Source organism: Solanum verrucosum, unplaced genomic scaffold (assembly GCF_900185275.1).
Source record: "Solanum verrucosum unplaced genomic scaffold, falcon-dt-bn FXZP01000134.1, whole genome shotgun sequence".
In the NCBI taxonomy this organism is placed as follows: Eukaryota; Viridiplantae; Streptophyta; class Magnoliopsida; order Solanales; family Solanaceae; genus Solanum; species Solanum verrucosum.
Window position 1 is genome coordinate 488,951 of NW_026020833.1, and position 23,493 is coordinate 512,443.

General features: G+C 38.8%; 1 protein-coding gene across 2 annotated transcripts in view; it reads left to right on the forward strand.

Annotated features, from left to right (window-relative positions):
• LOC125813515 (uncharacterized) overlaps nt 1-23,493 on the forward strand; it is an 88,174-nt gene that overhangs the window by 32,373 nt on the left and 32,308 nt on the right. For both annotated transcript variants that reach the window (XM_049493005.1, XM_049493006.1), the window contains 2 exons: nt 15,583-15,854; nt 16,869-16,970. In XM_049493005.1, coding sequence (XP_049348962.1) covers nt 15,583-15,854; nt 16,869-16,970 — 374 coding nt within the window. The remainder of the gene's footprint in view (nt 1-15,582; nt 15,855-16,868; nt 16,971-23,493) is intronic.

Genomic DNA, 23,493 nt, shown 5'->3' on the forward strand with positions numbered 1-23,493 from the left:
GCTTCACAGAAGCGAGAAGCGAGAAGCGAAGCGCGCGCTTTTTTTAAGTAAAGCGATATTTAGTATAAAAATAAAAAAATATTAAATAACTGAATAGAGGTAATATATTCTTAGATTAAAAGTAAATAGATAGTCAATAATACTCATAAGTCATAACATATAAAGCAAAAAATCAAAAACATAATTAAATCACAAAAGAATCAAACTCCTATTCTTCAACAAGATCCTCAAACTCTTCAAGTGCCATAACCAAGGGTTCTACTTGGTCATCATCTTCTTCATCATCAGAAGGCTCATCAACAAGGTTTCGACTTGAACTGAAACCTCTAGCTCCTCTTTCATTGCCCCTTAAAGTACTCCCCCTAAAACTATAAATATTCTCCTCAACACCACTTGCCATAGAAACATCACCATAAGTGAGACTTTCTCCTTCATACACTTCTTCATCTTGGTGATCTTGGGGTGCTCCGATTAACCATTCATTTGCCTCATCAATACTATCCAACAAAATTGGATCAATGGTATTACGAGCATTGTAACGACTCGCCAATGTTCTATTATATTTGATGAACACTAGATCATTGAGGCGTGTCAACTCAAGCCTATTTCTCTTTTTACTATGAATCTGCACATAGTAGAAAGGAATTAATAGGAGGACTTAGGATGATTAAGATACCTATTAATTTAGTAATAATGTAATGTAGTTTCTCACATGTTCATACACGCTCCAATTTCTCTCACAACCGGATGCGCTACAAGTTAAAGTTTGCACTCTAATAGCAAACTGTTGCAAGTTTGGGACATTATGACCATATTGCATCCACCATTCAACTGTAGAAGAGTTATTTTAAAAGATGTGTAATAACTTAAAAGTTGAAGCTTTAAACACAATTAAAAGATGAAATTCTCACCTGGTGACCTTAAGGTTCTAGCTCTAATGGCTGATTCAATTCCAAGTAGGCCATCCGCTTTCATGTACACACCAAGCTCCTCCCCTATTTTGTCTTGCAAATTTTTATCTGGGATCATCCTCTCAACACATTTATGATATCCCTGCCACACATCTTCAGTTAAAGTCTTCATGTCATTATTTTTATAATAGAGCCCTGGGTTCAAAATGTGTCCCACTGCATGCAAAGGTTGATGAAGTTGATCTGTCCACCTTGCATCAATGATTTCAAAACACTCTTATATTTCCTTGTATCATAATTGAATGCCTTTTCAATACTTTCTTTGGCCCTGTCCATGGCTTCATAAATGTAACCCATTGGTGGTTTTTTCTCCCCATCCACCATACGAAGTACATGAATTAAAGGACCACCAACTCTAAGTGCTTGAACAACGTCATTCCAAAAAAATGGACTAATGATGTGTCTTGCAACTTCTTTACCAAGAGTTTCCTTTGAATAGATACTCTCATTCCATTTAGTTGACATAAACAAAGTTCTCAAATTTTTCTTTTGCTTATAAAAACTATACAAAGTCAAAAAAGCTGTTGCGAATCTTGTCTTGGCGGGTTTTACCAAATTTCTTTGCTTTGTGTATCTCCTCATCATATTCAACAACAATGCCCTTTGATTGATATAAGCATGTACCTTAACTGCCTTACCAAAAACTGTTTAAAAAAATGGTAGTTAAAATGTAAAGAAACTAACATAAAGTTTAAAAAAGAAAATTAAATATCAAGACTCAAGTTCACCTGTAGAATACGGGGCTTCTTTGAAAATGTCACCAAACATCAAGTTGATACAGTGAGCAGCACAAGGAGTCCAGAAAATATGTGGGAACACTCCCTTCAACATGTTACCCGCTTTTTTGTTCTCACTTGCATTATCAGTCACAACTTGTACCACATTTTCCTTGCCTATCTTCATGATAGTCTTCTCAAACAAGTTAAACATCTTATTAGAATTGGTAGAAGAGTCACTAGCATCATAAGATTCAAGAAACACACTCCCTCTTGGAGAATTCACCAAAACATTAATGACCATTTTTCCATTCCTTGCTGTCCATTTATCCATCATAATGGAACAACCATATGTTTTCCATTGAACCTTATGTTCTTCTACTATCTTGTTTGTCTTTTCCACCTCCTTTTTTAGAAAAGGAACTCTTACCTCATGATAGGTGGGGGGCTTCATTCCAGGGCCATATTGGCCAACTGCCTCAATGAATTCACCAAAACTCTCTGTGTAATTAACACAATTGAAAGGAAGCCCTGCATCATACATCCACCTAGCAAAAGCAGATACAGCACGATCCCTCAAAATCTTTCTAGAAGATTCTAAGTCAATAGGTCCACCTTTTCTCTTTTCGTTTGGTTTTTGCGAGAAATAGAGATTCATAGGACCCTTGATAGTGCTATTGATGGAAGACCCACTCCCACTACTTGAAGGCATCCTTTGATGCTTTGAGGGAGGCCCCATTGGCATATTCACTTCAGCTTCATCATCATCCATTTCATTATTATCAACAAGATTAACCATGGATGCTTCATGGTTCATTTGAATTTTAAACTCATTTTTCTTCAACAAATATTCTTTGATATCTTCCTTCACTTTATCCGGGGCGTTCGGGCATACTTTTACATCTCTATAGCCACCGATAAGATGCTTTTTGTGACGAAATATTCCGCCATTGTATGTCACATCACAAAAGCTACATTTAACTTTTGTGTTACTACCCATAGGAGTTCCATACGCCCAAGCCGGATCCCTTTTTTGTGACATTTTGAATAAGAAAATACAACTTCACTAGTTACTACAAGCAAAAAAGAAGTGTCACTTAGTAACAAAACAACAAATTTACTAAGTAAGAAAAATAAAGACTATTAAGATTTAAGAGCAGCAACCAGAGCAGTCACACTGTATTGAAATTAAAAAAAAAATAGAGCAGCAAGCACACACTGATCACAGTCACTATATAGAAATAAAAAAGAAAACAGAGCAGCAAAAGAATTGGAAAAAACAGAGCAGTAATATTAATTGAAAAAAAGCAGGTCAGTAATAGAGATTGAAAAACAGAGCAGCAAACAGAAATTGGAAAACAAAAATGCAGCAATAAAAATATAGATAACACCCAACAGCAACCAAAAAAAAAAACCAGTAGCAGCAGCCTCGAAGAGAAGAAGAGAAGGAGGAGAAGAAGAAGAAGAAGAAGAAGAAGAAGAGAACTTACATCAGTGGCAACCTGGCAGCAACCAAAAATAGAAAAAAAATCGCAGATCAGTTGCAAAGAAGAAGAGAAGAAGAAGAAACTTACAGCAGCAGAGAAGAAGAAGAGAACTTACGCAGCAGAGAAGAAGAAGGAGAAGAGCAGTCGCAGCAGAGAAGAAGAAGGAGAAGAGCAGTCCAAAAAAGAATTTGAAGTCACGAAAGAGTATATTAAGTCGCATAAGGATTTCAGCAATAAAAAAAAAAAAAAACTTACAATTTTAAAAAAAGAAACCCTAAACTATTACCTTGTCAAAAAAAAAAAAAAAAAAAGCCTAATTAGCGCTTTTTCAAATTAAGCGCGCTTTTTTTACGCTTTTGCTTTTCTGCGCTTCTTGCTTCTATAGTAGAAGCAAGCGCCTTTTCAATGTCGCCTCGCTTCACGAAATAAAAGCGCAAGGGCCTCGCCTCGCCTCGCTTCACGAAATAAAAGCGCAAGGGCCTCGCCTCGCCTCGCTTCTCGCTTTAAGCACGCTTTTCTGCGCTTTTTACAACACTGCTTCTGGTTAGGGCACATAGTTTTTTACACGCCTCAGTTTGAATTCCTAAGGTGTCGAGAAAGTTATGCATCTTCGTGTGGCTAGCTACTACAACAACAACATACCTAGTGAAATGGAGGGTAGAATGTACGGATATCTTACCACTACCTTGTGGAGGTAGATAGACTGTTTTCGAAAGACCCTCGACTCAAGTAAAGAAGAAGACGATAAAGAAAATATAGTAAGTAACATGGTAATGGTCCAAAGTCTATCAGAAGGGAGCAAAGATAACAACGAAATACTGTGATAATCAATAAACAACATACTAGAACAGACTATTGAAAACATGAATACAACGTGCAATATATCAAAAACAAGAAATACAATAAAACAACTAATACAATGGCAAACACCAACCACCCTAAGCAAGACAACCCTACACTACCTACTAACCTGCTATCCTAATACGTGGCCTCCACACCTTCCTCGGTAACCTGAAGCTGCGTCATATCCTGTTTTATCACATCTACCCAATAATTCTTCATCTTACCTCTGCCTCTCTTCGGTACCCTTTATAACTAACCTCTCGCACCTCTTCACTCTATGCATCTCCTCTTCACATGTCCAAACCTTCTCAGTCGCGCTTCCCTCATCTTATCCACCACAGAGGGCACTCCCACCTAAGTTGCTCGGACTCGGGTGCGGGTGTCCTATAAGTGTGTGGATCTAGAGGTCAGATCCTTAATGATCTAATTTTTAAGATTCGGGGATATGGATCCATGTATGGATACGGTAATCCCTAAATATAATAAAATTATCTAAAAATAGAGTTATTAAACCTAAATTATGAGATATTATGTGGAGAATTTGAGGCGAATCCTAGAAAGAGATTAAAGGAAAATGAGTGAGATAGCTAATGAATATAACATGTTACCAATTTAAAAGAAAAAAGGAAAATGAGTGAGATAGTATTCCATTTTCTTCAATTTCACCTTAGCTTTTGTATTGACTATATAATCATTTAAATTGTCCATACTTTTCCCATTGATTTTGGTCAGAGTACCCAAAATCGGTTGATTATATCCCACACCCACACCCACACCCATACGCATACCCATGTCTTGTCGACATGGGTGCGACACCAAAAGTGTTGAGTCCGAGCAACTTAGACTCCCACTATATCCTGAATATCCTCATTTCTAATCTTATTGCTCTTAATATGGCCACACATCCAACTTAACATCCTCTTCTTCACAACATCCATCTTTTGGACATGGGAGTTTTTGAGCGCCCAACACTGTGCTCCATACAACAATGTCAGTCTAACCACCACTCTATAGAACTTACCTTTGAGTTTTGGTGGTACCTTTTTAGGAAATGCTGCATGAGCTGGTGTTCTCTTTGTAAAGAGGCGGGTAAGGATGTGGACATACTCTGATACATTGCAAATTAGCCTCGAGGTTCAAGCAATGCTACATGTGAGTGAATGTTGGGCATCTAAGGCCAATAAATATAGTAAAAATGTGAATATTAAGCTGATTATCGGGTCATACAAGATTCTTTTGAGAGTGCTAACTGTATATTCAAGAGCACACAAAACTATGATGGCATCTAGATTTTCAAAAGATCTAGTGAGTCCTAATGAACTTAATTATAGTTGAGAAATATTGAAAGAGAATATTGTTGAATTGTGTGTCTACATTATTACATTGTGGACTTATTTATAGATACTACATTAGACTCCTTTAATTCCTATTCTTATTCTAAATAAGATTGTACATACTATTGCTATTCCTACTAGGATTCTAACACTCTCCCTCAGGATGGTGCATTCAAGTCATATATACCTAGCTTTCTATAGATGTAATTAATACGAGGACCGGCGAGGGACTTGGTGAAGATATTTGCAAGTTGATCACATGACTTCACAAATTTGTAATAATATATCCTGAGAGTATCTTTTCCTTGACAAAGTGACAATCAATCTCAATGTGCTTAGTCCTCTCATGAAATACTGGATTTGATGTGATATGAAGGGCCACTTTATTATCACACGCAAGAGGGCCACTTGATTATCACACGCAAGTTCTATTTGATCGATTTCTCCAAATTTTAGTTCTCCCAGCAACTGTTTGATCCAAACCATCTCACAAGTTGCTATATCCATTGCTCAATATTCTTCTTCTGCACTATCGAGCAACCACTTTATTTCTTACTTTTCCAGGACACTAAATTGCCTCCTACTAAAACACAATATTCAGATGTAGAACGTCTATCAGAGGGTGATCCTGCCCAATCAACGTCTGTATATCCAATGATATGCTCATTGCCTTGATCCTCGAAGAGTAGTCCTTTACCTGGAGCTGGCTTTCTATATTGCAGAATGCGGACAACTGCATCGCAATGACTATCACATGGGGAAGTCATAAACTGACTTATATGTCTAGTCTAGTCAGTGTGAGATAATTTAACTTTCTAACCAACCGCATTTACCTTTCAGAATAATTGTGTGGCTCCCTTTGTCCTGACAAGAGTTTAGCATTTAGATCCAGGTTTCTTCTGCTTAATCCTGGAATCTACAGCTTCATTAGCAATCAACATTGCATCCATAATTTGTCTCCCTTTTATAAAAGCCATTTGCCGTGAGTCTACCAGTCTATCTATCACAGCTTTCAACCTTTCTGTGAGAACTTTGGAGAGTATTTTGTAAAATCTCCCTATGAGGCTAATTGGTCAGTAATCCCTTAACTCATTGGCTCCTTTTTTTCTTTGGAATGAGTGCAATGAAAGTAGCGTTGAAACTCTTCTCGAAGACTTCTTGCTCATAAAAGATTTGAAATGTGTCCATGATGTCTTTCTTTAGTACATCCCTACACTTGATGAAGAAACCCATTGTGTACCCATCTGGACCAGGAGCCTTATCGGCTGCACATAGCTTTAGGCAATTTAGAACTTCATTCTCCTCAAATCTGCCTTGCAGGGACATTTTCTCCTCTTCAGTGAACATTGGACATTCAGCATTATTATAAGGTCTCCATTGATGTGTTTCTCTATATAGGTTCTTATAATATGCTATTATCTCCCCTTCAATTCTGCTTTTCTCTTGAGTAACCTCTCCTTGTATCATGAGTTGATCTATATTGTTATATCTCCTGTGAGCATTTGCCATTTTGTGGAAAACCATAGTACTCTTGATTTCTGTCTCCATGAAACTTCATCTTTCTTGACTAGCTCTTCACACTCAAGTAAGACTGCAACCTTTTTTGTTGTTTCCTCCACAGTGAGAGTTCTTTTTACCCTTTCTGTATCTAATTCTGCTAACTGCTCTAACAATCTCCTTCTTTGACTGCCCAGATTTCCACCCTCCTCTTGTTTCCATTCCTTTAGCTTAAGTTTCAGTGCTTTAAGTTTGCATGCCAAAACATAATCAGGTCTTCCTGTGTAGCTGAAGGAGCTCCACCACTCTCTAACTCTATCCACAAATCCTTCTGACTGCAGCCACCAATTTTCAAACTTGAAGTAGCTTTTATTCCTCTCCCAGCAGCCAGTAATCAAAGGTATTGGTATATGATCTGAGCCCAGCCTTTGAAGAGGAATCTGTTTCAAATTGTTGAAGGTGTCATCCCATTCTTTAGAAATCACGATTCTATCAATTCTGGAGGCTGCTTCCTGTTGGCCTCCTTTAAACCATGTGTATGCAGCATCTTCTAATTGCATGTCAACTAATTCCATGTCCTCTTTGAAATCAGAAAACTCTCTCATTCCCTTAGTTCTTCTGTTGCAGTTCTTCTTCTCAGATATGTACCTAGATACATTGAAGTCCCCGCACATTGCCCAGGGTCCCTCCATCAGCCCCCTTACTGAGCTCAGTTCTTCCCGTACAACTCTCCTTTCCTTGTAACAGTTTGGAGCATACACTCCAGATATATGGCAGCTAAAATTCTGGGTTTGTGATTCAAATTTACAAGTAATGGTGTAGGAACCAATTTCCAAGACCTCCCCCATCCATGCCCTCGCATCCCACATCAGTAAGATACCTCCTCTTGTTCCACTTGCTTCTAGACAGGCATATCTAATCCACCTGCCTTCCCAAATCTGCTTTACCATCTCTGAGATATCCCCTTCAATTTTTGTTTCTTGGAGACAAATTATATCTGCTCTCCATCCAGACAACAAATTATGTACGACCCTTCTCTTCTCCCTATCATTTAATCCCCTAACATTCCATGATATTAGCTTAAACTTCATCATGTGTTGAAGATTGTGTTCCTCCCCTTATTCCTACTCCCAGAACTTTTAAATTTTACATCAAAGGCTACAAGACTTTTAAGCTCTTGTGCACCCTTGATCTTGAGTTTCTTGACTTCTGTATCCTGCTCCATTCTCCTGACTTGTCTGCAACTGTCCATTTGTAGCAGTAACTCTGTTGCCTCCTCTTCATGCCCTTGGAAATCGATCCCAAAGATTTTCCCCAGTTTTATCAAGTTCTGTTGTACCCATGTTGAATTCGCTTTATCTACATCTTGAACCCTTTGTTGTTGTTGCACCATAATTGGTACAGGTTCCTTCACCTCCCAATTAACTATCTCTGTGTTTGAGCTCTGTATTGCTAGCCCAATCTCCCCTGACTTTGTAATTTTTCCATCATCTCCCCTATCTATGGAGTTAGGTTCTTCCTCTCCCGGTATCATCAAATCTCCTCTGATTTCTTCCTCCAGCAGCTCTGTCACGACTTTTGTGTTCATGTTCTGCTTTGCTTCGCCTGAATTGGACACATGCAAGGCTGTTATGTCACCAACCAATATATGGTCCTTCTGGGTTTCTGTGCAGCCGAGCTTTGTCCCTTGTAAATCATTAAAGATGACATGTGCTGCAAAATCAGGGCCATTGGGCCATTTAGAATTGTTATTCTTCTTGGGCTTTCCTAATGGGCCCAGTTCAGCCCTCTCATTTAAAAAACTCACATGCCTCTCACGTGCTCCTTTCCCAATTGTCTTTCCAGCTGTCGAAGTACAGCCCACGTGCTTCGACGTACTAAAATCCCTAAAAGGATGGGATTTTGGTACTATGTCGCATATGTTTACGCCATCAGACCTCGGGATAAAACTATTCCTTCGGCAAAGGACCTCATCTTCCTCGGTGACTATGCCTCCACTTTCCGACCTTATTTTGAATCTGGGTTTGCTTTCTGCCCAAATTGGAAAAAAATATGTAATTCCATCACAAGCGACAGAGACCTCTCTCGGTAGGTTTCTCCCGTTGTTTTTCACCAGAATCCTTGCCCACTTCAGGTGGTTTTTTAGCTCAGTTTCTTCTTCTGTCTCAATCCAACCTCCACACAGATCCCCAATTTCTTGGAAGACCTTCCTAGACCACAAATGCAATGGAATCCCCACTACTCTAATCCAAGTTTCACGCACAGTTGAGGGGCTAGGAGTGCACCCTGTTGTTGGCCTCCACCAATCTAGATGAAATATGCTACTCTTCCACCTCCATTGGCCTTGGATGATCAATTCCGCCATGTATCTGTTGGGGAATTCGAAAAGGAACATTTCGCTGTTCAATTCATATATGTTGACTCCAAAGACCTTTTTCCAGTTTGTTGAGGACCAGCTCCTGATATCCACCAGCGTTGGTTTCTCCTTCTTGCCTGCAATGCAATATCCTATAAGGCATCTCTTGAGGAGATCTTCCTCCTGAATATTCACTGGCTTAGTAATCAGAATGCTTCCTTTCTTGGTGTTTATCTCGGCCCTTCTTAAATTGCTGCTCCCCTATTTACTCTGTTGGACAGCCTCAGCATAAGAGTATTCATCCTCCGTCACCTTTGAGAAAGAATGTTCCTTCTCTCTTTGCTGACATTTAATGAATCTCTCAATCTTTAATGCAATATCCACCCAGCCTGCATTTAATGCAAGTTCCGGTATGATTAAGCCCGACCTTCCACCACTATTTAAGGTTATCAAGCTCATAAATTTCCCATATTCAGTTTGCTTCTTAGTACAAAAAAGCTCTGCCTCTCTTTCTGCTAGTTTCCATCTTCTCGTCTCCTTTTTGTGCTCCTTTGAAGCCTCTTTCAGGCAGAAACATATCCATTCCATAGCTTTCTTGCTCATAACTGATCTCGTCATCATCTTTCTGCTTCTTTCAAGCCATTCATACCATTCATACTTGCTCGAGTTCCATCTAGTGATGTCGAATGACTTAAACCCAGCATTAAAATAAATTCTATTCTCTTCCATCCTAGGCTAAAGTGTGTAGAAATTATCACAGTGGGTGATAATTGTTGGCTTAGAAAGAAAAGGCTAAGATTCCGGTGGTTGCTGGCGGAAAAATGGTCTTCTACTGCCCTAGAAAGTAGGACAGAGAAAGTGCATTGGTATTCGTGCCTGGGAGTAAATACTTAGCTTGTAATTTGCAGGGATTAGAACATTTAAGTCCCGAATTCTGAAACTTATTGAGAGTATCGTATTGGGTCTTGTAGAACCAGGGCGTTAAAAATGATATGAAAATGTGCTAGGAGTGTTTGAATTAACTGATGCAAAGGGTCCCCTATAAATACGCTGCATCACTTTGCTGCATATTAATAACAGACCTTTATCAATCAAAAGAGTAGGTGTTGCAAGGGGCCAAATGCTGCATTCAAAGGTAGGCAGTGGGACAACAACAACAACAACATACCGAGTAAAATTCCATCAAGTGGGGTCTGGGAAGGGTAGAATGACCTTACCGCTACCTCATGGAGGTAGAGAGGTTGTTTCTGAAAGACGCTCGGCTCAACTGCATCAAACCTAAGCAGAAGAAGAAGCAATGAATAAAGCATAACAAAATAAGATAAGCATTGTAAGGTCTACAAGAGAGAAACAATAATAACAACAAATAGTGTGTAACCGAAAACACAATAATAAACAACATATGGCACGACTAGTACTATGATGGGAACTAACAAGCCTAGGCCTTCGCAAGGCAAGGCAACACTCTATCCCTACTAACCTTCTACCCTTATACGTGACCTCCACTCTTTTCTATCTAGAGTCACGTCCTCAGTAATATGAAGTTGCGCCATGTCCTGTTTAATCACCTCTCCCTAGTACTTTTTTGGTCTACCTCTACCTCTGCGTGCACTCCCAACAACCAACCTCTCACATCTCCTCACTGGGGCATCAACTCACCTTCTCTTTACATGCCCAAACCATTTGAGTCTCGCTTCCTTCATCTTGTCCGCCACAGAGCTCACTCCCACCTTCTCCCGGATTACTTCATTCTTAATCTTGTCTCTCCTAGTATGCCACACATTCATCTCAACATCCTCATCTTCGCAACATGCATCTCTGAACATGTGAGTTCTTGGCTGGACAACAGTCCACCCTATACAACAAGGACGGTCTAACCACCACTCTGCAGAACTTACCTTTAAATTTAGGTGATATCTTCTTATCACACAAGACTATAGAGGCAACCCTCCATTTCATCCATGCTGCCCCAATGAGCCACCTATAATTCCAGCATCACTTGGTGTGTATATACTCTCAACAAGGGTGTCGCTTCTTGAGGAAGAGTGGTTATTACATTACATTTCAACCTTTGACATTTCTGACAAAAGGTATAGCGAAAGGATCTGTATGTTCGGTGCTAACCAACTTGGGGAGATCTCATATGTTTGCTACCCAAGTGGCTTAATACATCCTGGAGGTGTCTGCTGCCAAGTGGTTTGGGGTCCAAGAGGTGAAAATCAAGCTTCTGGATCTCAAGTTTACCAGGAGCCTTCTCTTAGGCATACCAGGCCTGGGTTGTTAAATATGCCTTTACCTTTCAGAAACTTAGCACGAGTTGCAAAGCCATTACCTGATCCCTGTTATTTACTTCGAAGAAATTCAAGAAAAATCATACTATTCTGCTCTGCAACAGCTTCTAAAATTTTACTTGTCCACAGTAACTTGGTCTTCCATTTTTAGTATAAATATATTTATGATTATGTAAATTTTTTTACATCGTCGAACAGCAAACTCTTCCACCTCCATTGGCCTGTTGTTGGCCTCCACTAATCTAGATGAAATATGCTACTCTTCCACCTCCATTGGCCTTGGATGATCAATTCCGCCATGTATCTGTTGGGGAATTCGAAAAGGAACATTTCGCTGTTCAATTCATATATGTTGACTCCAAAGACCTTTTTCCAGTTTGTTGAGGTCCAGCTCCTTATTATCCGCCAGCGTTGGTTTCTCCTTTTTGCCTGCAGTGCAATATCCTATAAGGCATCTCTTGAGGAGATCTTCCTCCTGAATATTCACTTTCTTAGTAATCAGAATGCTTCCTTTCTTGGTGTTTTTCTCGGCTCTTCTTAAATTACTGCTCCCCCATTTACTCTGTTGGACAACCTCAGCATAAGAGTATTCATCCTCCGTCACCTTTGAGAAAGAATGTTCCTTCTCTCTTTGCTGACATTTAATGAATCTCTCAATCTTTAATGCAATATCCACCCAGCCTGCATTTAATGCAAGTTCCGGTATGATTAAGCCCGACCTTCCACCACTATTTAAGGTTATCAAGCTCATAAATTTCCCATAATCATTTTGCTTCTTAGTATAAAAAAGCTTTGTCTCTCTTTCTGCTAGTTTCCATCTTCTCGTCTCCTTTTTGTGCTCCTTTGCAGCCTCTCTCAGGCAGAAACATATCCATTCCATAGCTTTCTTGCTCATAACTGACCTCGTCATCATCTTTCTGCTTCTTTCAACCCATTTATACCATTTAGACTTGCTGGAGTTCCATCTAGTGATGTCGAATGACTTAAACCCAGCATTAAAATAAATTCTATTCTCTTCCATCCTAGGCTAAAGTGTGTAGCAATTATCACAGTGGGTGATAACTGTTGGCTTAGAAAGAAAAGGCTAGGATTCCGGTGGTTGCTGCCGGAAAAATGGTCTTCTACTCCCTAGATAGTAGGACAGAGAAAGTGCATTGGTATTCGTGCTTGGGAGTAAAAAAATTGAAAATTTGAGTAATGGATGCATTGGATAAACAAGACAAACTAGGCACCATCTTTTGTAGCTTGAACAAATAAGGATGTTCGAAATGTTTGTGAATTATTTGTGGAGAATCTGTAGTTGGACATGCTATTGAGGAGTTAGGAGAGGTAAGGTAGTAAAGACCTTGTGATTCATATCCTACACCAATTGTTTGTCCCGTACTACGGTCATGCATGACAATGGGTCCTCAAGAAATAGTATGCCACAATTTAGGGCACGAGTCAAATGACTGACAGATGCAAGATTAAAAGGAAAACTAGGGAAATAAAGAACAGAGTTTAAAGTGATAGAGGATAGGGAATTAGCTTGTCCAACTCCTTTTGCTTTGGTTTGGTTACCATTGGCTAAAGTGACAGCTGGAAGAGACTGTGAGTAAACAATATTTGACAAAAGTGAGTTATCACCAGGAATATGATCGGAGGCGCCAGAGTCCACAATGCATGATTCAAAAGTAGGAGACGGTGCAATTGAGGCTACTGGTAGAGGTATCTCCTTACTTGCTTGATATTGAAGATACTCATTATATTCCTCTTCAGATAAATAAACCCATTTATTACCTATGGCGTTAGATTGAACAACATGCACATTTTTTGGGTGGTTGACCATTCAAAGAATAACATGATTCATGAGTTTGTCCAAGCCTATCACAATAAGTATACTTAGGTCGAGAATAACATACGTCACGAGTGTGTCCAAGCCTCTTACAATAACTACACCTAAGTCGAGATCTTCCAAAGCGACCTCCCCCTTGTCGATTCTTCATGGACAGTGATGTTTGATTGTCTGTTCTCCTCATTAAGGGTTCCGACTTAATCATAGGACTGAATTGAGATCAGAAATGAACGTAAGCAAATTTTGTATTGAACTGCTAAAAAATGATTGAAAGGGGTCTTAACAGATTTTGCCGGAAAACTGACAAGGGTCGTAGGATTGACGACTGAAAAGTGGTCAAAATCTGAGAAGAATTTTTTTTTTATTAGGGTAGGGTTGGAATGATGACATGACCCTACTGGAAAAGAGAAGCACAACACTGACAGAAATAGACTGACGCAAATCAGCCCTGACAGTCACAGGAAATTGATGCACGATGACCAGTCTGATTGAGTTTCTCACCAATGGTCTGATATCATATGAGAAATACTGAAAAAACAATATTATTGAATTGTGTGTTTACATTATTATATTGAGGCCCCTATTTTAGAGATACTACATTAGACTCCTTATGCAATTAGGATTCCTATTCCTATTCTAAATAGGATTGTATATACTATTCCTATTCCTACTAGGATTCTAACAACAATGATTCTAAAATCTCTAGTATTGATTTAGACTCCACTACAATATATTCTTTATGCCAGAAATGTAAAAACAAAATGCAATCAAGCTTTGAAATGAAGGGGACTAAACAGGAACAAGAGGGATCCACTGAAGAAGATCCTTATCCTTCTCCTTCCCTTTTATCAAAAGAAGGGTGAGATCTGGACAAAATCTATGGATGCAATTCTGATTGCAACTTCATGATAGAAAAAATAAAAATAAAGACCGCTTCTGGTTTGAAAAACCTCTTTTGAGTCTTTTCGATTATAATCAATGGATTCTCTACATAAAGAATAATCGATTTGAACAAGCTGTAAGAACTGAAATGTCACAGTGTTTGTTTGACACATGCAATAGTGATGGAAAACAAAGAACATCTTTTACATACCTGCCAACTTTATCAACTTTTTTGGAAAATGATAAAAAGAAGGATACCCTAATTGTCACTCCAAAATATGATCCCTAATGATTAATCCTCAAAAAAAATATATGATCCCTAATGAACTTCAGTGGGTTTCTATAACAAAGAAAAGATCTTCTATAGAGAGTTAAAATTTCCCTCAAAACACATTGCATTCCTTTCTCTCCAAACTGTCCACCAGATTGCAGCTTGTTCGGGTCTTACAAGATTTGACGACATTATGAATGATCAAATCCGATAGGTGAAAATAGCACATCAAAAATGAGAGTTGACAGCCTGATATGGTTCGGTCATGTGGTAGACCTCCAAATACACATGCATGTTTGTGTGGCACCATGATGATTGAATGCACTAAATGGGATAAAGTGGACTTAAATTCAAATGGAGGAAAAGTTGTGTTAGAAGACTTACAATATCTTAGAATCTGATAAAGTGTGTGACCATCTCATTTAAAAGCTTGAGCTGAGAGAGCACACTTTGATGTCTTTGCCACACTCTCTCACGTGCTGGCCAGATTCTTTCACTGGCAAGACACGTGGAAATTCTTTTTGATAATAGGTGGCGGCGAATCTAGGACCTTTGCCAGCTCTGGCACGATGTTGAAATGTGATCGTCCCATCAAAAAGCTTAAGCTATCATAGAGATCACACTGTTATTTATTTAGGTATCTTCAACAGAATCCACACAATATTAGCCAAGTGTGCATTTGTTTATGAAGATGCTTGGTTTTGGTTGCATTTTCAACTCCTTTAAGTGTGCATTGGTCCTTTAATATTGGTCATTGTCCTTTTCCTTGATCTTTACTATCTTCCATTGACAAGTTCAATTATCTTTTTTATACCTTCATTAATTATTTCTGTTTTCCGCTGTATTATTTTACTTATAGATTTTGCTTTTCTGGAGGTGATTTTCTTTGTGGATGACCTGCTGCTGTTAATTTTATTAGTCCTGTAAAGACTAGCTTTTACTTGTTGGCTTTATTTAGTCGGAATTGTCAGTATTCTCTTGTATTACGGTTGGTGTCTAGCCTCAATTCTTCTATGACCTTCGTGTTCTCTTTGTTGGATCCAGAATTGTCACCTCACTGATTCTTCCAAATTTTTGATTTTCTTGTCCTTTTTGGTTAGGTATACGTCGAGTTTCCTCATTATCTAATACCAATGCTGCCAAGGACACAATTGCAAGTTTATTGGCCTCCTTAATGGAGGTGGTGCGGACAACTGTTGCATGTGAATGTGTTTATGTTCGCGCAATGGTAATAAAAGCACTAATATGGATGCAAAGCCCTCATGAGTCCTTTGATGAATTAGAATCCATCATCGCATCAGAACTTACAGATCCAGCTTGGCCAGCACCATTAGTGAATGATATATTGCTAACACTTCATGCTCGTTTCAAGGTACGTAAGGCCGGGGAAAAGCATATTCTTTGGATTGTTGTCTAGTTTTCTGGTAAACAGGTTAGGTGACCATTCTCTATATATCATGTCTTTAAGTTGTGTTAGTCTGTAGTTCACTATGGAGCCTTGTATGTTCTAGTTTCTTCTTGTGGTATTAGATATGTCAACATTCTTAAAAGTTTCTGGTTGTACCACCCCTTTCTTTTCCATCATAATGTTATTCTTTTTCACCAGCATGAGAAAAGATAAAGAGTAAAGACATCTTGATGTAAGAACTAGAATGATGCTTAAGCGAATATTTGTTCTACACTGGAGTTTCGTATATTGAGGTGTTCATTGTTCTTTTATGGAAGCGTGAGATCATTTTCTCGTATAATGTGTTCCTATGCTATTGTGGATGGTAGAGAGGTGCTGTTTTTTCCAGCCATTTGTTGAGAGGGGTTTAAGTTATTCGAGTTCTACTGTAGTTAAGTAGGCCTTAATGTAAGTTATTTTAGCGTGAGGTTTTCTTATGCTTACCTTATCAAGATACATTTCTTTTGATCATAAACTCGGTATATATAAAATCGTCTTGGCATCTATGTCCATGCTACCAATAAAAGAAATGAAGGTATGGGTCAATGAAAGTTTAAGCTCATACCCTTCGGGGTGGCCCAGTGGTTTGGGATTGGGACTTCCATGTTGGAGGTCTCAAGTTCGAAACCCCTTGCTAGCGAAAGAAAGGGGTTTGCCTTCTGGGTCGAGCTCGTCGCACCGGGCTTGCCTAGTGCGGGTTACCTCTCCTATGTGGTTTGCGAGCTATTGCATAGGAGCGGGGGTTTTACCCTGTGCGCACACCAAAGGGTAGCAGCTGCGGGTTTCCCTTGTCATAAAAAAAAAATGAAAGTTTAAGCACATGCATTTTCCATGCTATAGTTAATAGACGTGTAAATATTCCGTATTTTTGGTATCTTTGTTAATTATCAGTCCCCAGAGCTCACATATCCTACTTTCTTTTTGCTGTGTGATTGTTAGGCTACTCCTGATATGGCAGTAACTCTTCTAGAGATCGCCAGAATTTTTGCCACCAAAGTTCCCGGAAAGATAGATGCAGATGTGCTACAACTACTATGGAAAGTAAGCTCACTGTCATAACAAAATGTAGAGTTGATTTGTTTTCTTAATTAACACCTTTGTTCTTTTTTCCCCAAAGTCTCATTTATTTTTGGCGATTGTTTTGTTGGTCATGGATATGCTTATAGTTTCTTTGTAGTTATTGCTTCCAATTAGATTATACTGCTAAGCATTAAATAGTATATAACTGATGGGTCAAAGTTGTATGTAGCAGATTGCTGTTACCCTAATTACCACATTGACTGAACAAGTATTGATAACATATGAATTCTAATATGAGTACGTTTATATGTGGTGCATCTACTTTCTTGTACAAAAATGATGTGTTAATTATATTTTCTATCACAACCTAAGTCCCGTATAGTGTCAATGATCTTGGTGACCTTAAATGGGACCTTCTCTGACACATTGAATTGACACATTTTTGAAAATTCTGCATCTATAAATACTTCTACTCGTGGTTTGATGAGTATTTTATCTGGTTGCACTTGTACCATCACATGCTAGGTTAAGTAGCGAGTGAGGGTGGATTTTTGTTTTTGGTTCCTCTAATATTTCCTTTTTTTAAACAATTAAACGCTCATATGTAGAATAGTGAAATTGCCAAAGGTCTAATTATCTGATATGCACACACTTTTGTACATCTTAGAATTTTTTCTAGGGAATGGGTATTGTCTCCTTATATGGTCATTGGTGGTCCCCCACCATACGATCTAGCTTTCGGGGCTAAGTTAGGTACAAGGTTCGTTTTGTTAGCATGGTATAAAATTCAGATCTGTCCCTATTCTTGGTTTGCTCAATGTCAGGTCCTCCTGTTGTGTTATCCATGGTCCAGATGTTTTAATCCCGGGTGTGTGAAGGGGTGTTGGAATTCCTACGATCAGTGTTTAAAAGAAAAATTCCCTAAAAGCGACAAGTTCCATGGGGAGTGAAGTGAAAAGCAAGAAATGAAGTGTGTTTCTTTGAAGTGAAGTGCGCAATTTATGTAGAAATTAAAAATACCAGCCACATTTTAAATCAGTACTATAATACTCTTATTTTTTTTTGGTGAACTGGTAAGTTTGTATTCTTCAGCATTAGGATATGCTGGCCACCTTTAAAATTCATCACAAAAACTACAAATTTCCTATCATCTACAATTTGATCTACATCGTGATATATAGTTGTTTACACCAAAAAAAAGTAAAGATGTTAAATAATTTCATTTACATTGTGAATGGAATTGAATCTATCTTCGAAACATCTTATTCCTTTCTCTCCACACAGACCACTGTTAGAATAAGAATAAGAATTACAGTCCTATTTAGAATAGGAATTACAATAGGAATAGGAATCCTATTTAGAAAAGGAGTTTAATATAGTGTCTATAAATAAGGTCTCAATGTAATAATATAGATACACAATTTCAATAATATTTTTCTCCTTTATTTTTCACATGGTATCAGAGCAATGGTGAGAAACCTTTACAGAAATTTCGGGCGACTGTCGAAGTTTAATTTTGTCATCATCAGAGGTGTGAATTTTCCGGCAGATCTGACCGCGCGCCGGCGCGTGAGGTCAATTCCGACAACTTTTCGGCAGTTTCTCTTTTCCCAGTAGGATCGACTCTCCTTTTTGAGGATACCCGTTCAATTATTTCCTGATTCCGACCATTTTTTGGCAATCAGATCTGATTTTTTCAAGATTCCGGCTATTCCAGCCACTTTTCAGGCAATTTCAGGCTGTTTCCGGCCATTTTTTCAGCATATTTTTCTTCCAGTAGGGTCACCTCGTAATTCTGACCCTACACATAATTTGTTTTATTTTCTCTTTGATTCCTGTCCAATTTCGGTGGCAGATCTTTTTTTTTTTTGGGCCTGATTTTACTATATGTCTTTCGGGATTTGATATTCTGGCCCCAAAAGTGGAAATTGAAGCCCTATGATCACTTTAGAATCATTAATGGGAATCTCAAACTATTTAGCTTGGGCTTTCTCGGTTGAGTTGTGGTGCAAGGGTCAAGGTGTCCAAGACCATTTAACTACCAAGGCTTGTGTGGTAGATGAAAAGGCAAAGGCTAGTGAGGAACATGCAAAAGTTAAAGAACAATGGGAGAAGGTTGATGCTCAACTATGTAGTCTCCTATGGCGATCTATTGATTCCAAGTTGATGCCCTTGTTTCGCCCATTCCAGACATGCTATTCAGTTTGGGAAAAGGCTCATGCTTTATACAGTAATGACATATCTCGATAATATGCTGTGATATATTGCATGACCAACTTAAAGAAACAATAATCCGATATGTCTACATACTTGGGACAAGTAAAGGCAGTCATGGAGGAATTTGAGATGTTGATGCCAGTCACTACGAACGTAGAAAAACAAGAGCACAGACATACGTTGTTTCTAGTTCTTACTCTTGCTGGACTTCTTCTTGACCATGATTTAGTACGTGATCAAATTTTAGCTAGTCCTCCCAGTCAAAAAGTCGTTTCATCATCCACCATTGACTCCTCTGTTCTCAGATCTCTAACCATAGACAAGCGAAGATATCAACCTATGGAGAATCGAAGAGGAGGTGGTTTTGGTAGATCTCGATCCAAGTGTAGTAATTGTCATAAGCTTGGACACACTTGTGACATGTCATATTTTGCATGGTCCACCACCTAGTTCTGATCCTACTGCTATAAAGAGATATAATGAGTCTCTTAGGAATCACGCAAGTAAGCAAACATCTGCACAAAACGCATCTGTTGCTCAGCTTGATCGACCACCCAATACTGCCCATATTGCTCAAGCAGATGAGTTCCTTCAGTATCGAGCAAGTAAGCAAACGTCTCCACCAGTAGCCTCGGTTACTCTGCCTAATGTTCATGTTGCGGGTAATACTTTTGTTTGTGTTTCACAGTCTAATACTCTTGGCTCATGGGTCATGGACTCTGGCGCTTCAAATCATATTTTTGGTAACAAATCACTTTTGTCTGATATTGTTTATTCACGATCTCTTCGAGCTATTACTTTAGCCAATGGGATCCAAACTAAACCAAAAGGGGTTGGAAAAGCCAAACCCCTCTCTTCTGTCACTTTAAGGCCTTTACTATCTTACCTCTTCAAATTCCTTCACAACATGCTCCGTTACAGATCATCCAGCCCTAATTCACAAATATTTGGGACATCCAAGTCTATCTAAGCTGCAAAAGATGGTGCCTAGTTGGTCTAGTTTATCCACATTAGATTGTGAGTCGTGTCAACTTGGGAAACACATCCGTGCTACCTTTTCCCGTAATATTGAGGGTCGTTCAGAGTCTCTTTTTCATTAGAATATTTGGGTAACTAGTAGAGTCAGTTCACCCTTAGGTTTTCCTTATTTCATTAGTTTCATTGATGATTATTCAAGATGTACTTGGATTTTCTTAATGAAAGATCGTTCTGAGTTATTTTCTATATTCAAAAGTTTCTTTGCGGAAATACAAAATCAGTTTGGTGTTTGTATTCGTACTTTTGGTAGTGATAATGCCTCAAAATACTAATCCTCCAATTTTTAGGAATTTATGACTCTCCAAATTATTCACCAAACATCTTGTCCTCACACTCCTCATCAGAATGGTGTAGCAGAAAGGAAGAATAGGCATCTCATTGAGACTGCTCGCACTCTCCTCACTGAATCCTATGTTCCGTTGCGTTTTTGGGGTGATGCAGTCCTTGCATCTTGTTATTTGATTAATAGAATGCCCTCATCTTTTATTCAGAATCAGGTTCCACATTCCATACTATTTCCTCACTTGCCTCTTTACTCTATCCCCCCTCGTGTCTTTGGGATCACATGCTTTGTTCATAACTTATCCCCGGGTAAAGATAAATTATCTCCTCGTGCTCTCAAATGTGTCTTTCTTGGTTACTCTCGAGTTCAAAAAGAGTGTCGTTGCTAATCATCTAATCTTCGTTGATACATAATGTTTGCCGATGTCACATTCTTTGAATCTCAACCTTACTATACATTTTCTAATGTCTCTGAGGTCTTACTTGTATCGACTTTTGAGGAATCTATAGTTACTTCTACAACTCTAGTTGAAGTGCCACCACTCCTGACTTATCATCGTCGTCCGCGCCCAACACTAGTCCCAGATGATTCATATCATGCGTTGGATCCTGCTCCTACTGCGGACTTGCCTCCTTCTAGCCAACCGATTGCACTTCAAAAGGTATACGATCCACTAGAAATGCTAACTCACATTATACTTTCTTGAGTTATCATCATTTCTCATCACCCTATTATGCCTTTGTATCATCTTTGCCCTCTATTTCCATCCCTAAGACTATAGGTGAATCACTTTCTCATTTTGGATGGAGGCAGGCTATGCTTGATGAGATGTCTGCTTTACATACAAGTGGTACTTGGGAACTTGTCTCCCTTCGTGCAAGAAAATTTACTGTTGGTTGTCGGTGTGTTTATGCAGTCAAAATTGGTCCAGACGGTCAGGTTGATTGGTTTAAGGCTCGCCTTGTTGCCAAAGGGTATACTTAGATATTTGAGCTCGATTATAGTGATACGTTCGCCCCTGTGGCTAAAATAGCATCTGTCCGTCGTTTTCATTCTATGGCTGCTGTTCGTCATTGGCCTCTTCATCAGTTAGACATTAAAAATGCTTTTCTACATGGTGATCTTGCGGAAGAAGTCTATATGGAGAACCCACCTGGTTGTTTTGCTTAGGGGAGTCTAGTAGCCTTGTATGTCGATTGCATAAGTCATTCTATGGTCTGAAACAGTCTCCTCGAGCTTGGTTCAAAAAGTTTAGCACAGTAATGCAGCAGTTTGGTATGACTCGTGGTGGAGCTGATCACTCTGTGTTTTATCGATATTTTGCACCAAATCGGTGTATTTATTTGGTTGTTTACGTTGTTGATATTGTTATCACTGGCAATGACCAAGATGGTATTACTAATTTGAAGCAACATCTCTTTAAGCATTTCCAGACTAAAGACCTTGGCAAACCTAAAGTATTTTCTAGGTATTGAGGTTGCTCTGTCTAAATCAAGTATTGTTATTTCTCAACGCAAGTATGGCTTAGACATTCTTGAAGAAACAAGAATGATGGGATGTAAACCCATCGACACCCCTATGGATCCGAATGTTAAACTCCTTTTGGGACAGGGGAGCCACTCAGTAATCCTGAAAGGTATAGGCGGCTGGTTGGAAAGTTGAATTATCTCACAGTGACTAGACCTGACATCTGTTTTTCTGGGAGTGTTGTAAGTTAGTTTATGACTTCCCCTTGTGATAGTCATTGGGATGCAGTTGTTCGTATTTTGTGATATATAAAATCAACTCTTGGTAAAGGACTACTCTTTGAGGATCAAGGCCATGAGCATATCACTGGATATGGATATACAGATGCTGATTGGGCAGAATCACCCTCTGATAGACGTTCGACATCTGGATACTGTGTTTTAGTAGGAGGTAATTTGGTGTTGTGGAAGAGTAAAACACAAAGCATGGTTGCTTGATCTAGTGCAAAATCAGAATATCGAGCAATGACTGCAGCAACTTGTGAGCTAGTTTGGATCAAACAATTGTTGAGAGAGCTAAAATTTGGCGAAGTCGGTCAGATGGAACTAGTGTGTGATAATCAAGCAGCCCTTCATATTGCATCAAATCTCGTGTTTCATGAAAGGACTAAGCACATTGAAATTGACTGTCACATTGTTAGAGAAAAGATACTCTTAGGAGATATCGTTACGAAATTTGTGAAGTCAAATGATCAGCTTGCATATATCTTAACCAAGTCCTCATCGGTCCTTGTATTAATTACATCTGTAACAAGCTGGGTACATATGATTTGTATGTACTAGCTTGAGGGGGAGTGTTAGAATAGGAATAAGAATTACAATCCTATTTAGAATAGGAATAGGAATTACAATAGGAATAGGAATCCTATTTAGAGAAGGAGTTTAATATAGTGTCTATAAATAAGATCTCAATGTAATAATGTAGATACACAATTTCAATAATATTTTTCTCCTTTATTTCTCACAACCACCATATACATGATGGTATCAACTTCCACCATCTTTTTTGAGTCTTGCTTCCTCCTCTTCTGCTCCAACAAATTAATAGATCATATGAAATGACTCGAAGTGGCTCTAGAGATTTGCATCTAGTGAGTTGGCACTTTGGAAAGTAATCCAGTTGAAGTTGAAATGTTAGATCATTGGACCACCAAATGGTCATTGATACTTATGAAATCAATCCTTGGAGGTCTATTAGAACCTGTGGCCAAAGCTTAGAGAGAATTGCAGCCTAAGAACAGAAGATGGTAGGAAGGTTCTTTTCTGGGAAGATAATTGGTTAGAACAAGCTCCCCTAAGGGATGCCTTCAATGATATTTACATCCTAAACCAACAGCAAAAGGCCATTGTGGCTGAAGTTTGGTCAAATCAGGGATGAAATTTGAGCTTTAGAAGACCTTTTAATGACTGGGAAATTTTGAGGTTAGCTGAGTTCTACAGCAAATTGGAGCAATTCAAAGGAATTTCAACTTACCAAGAT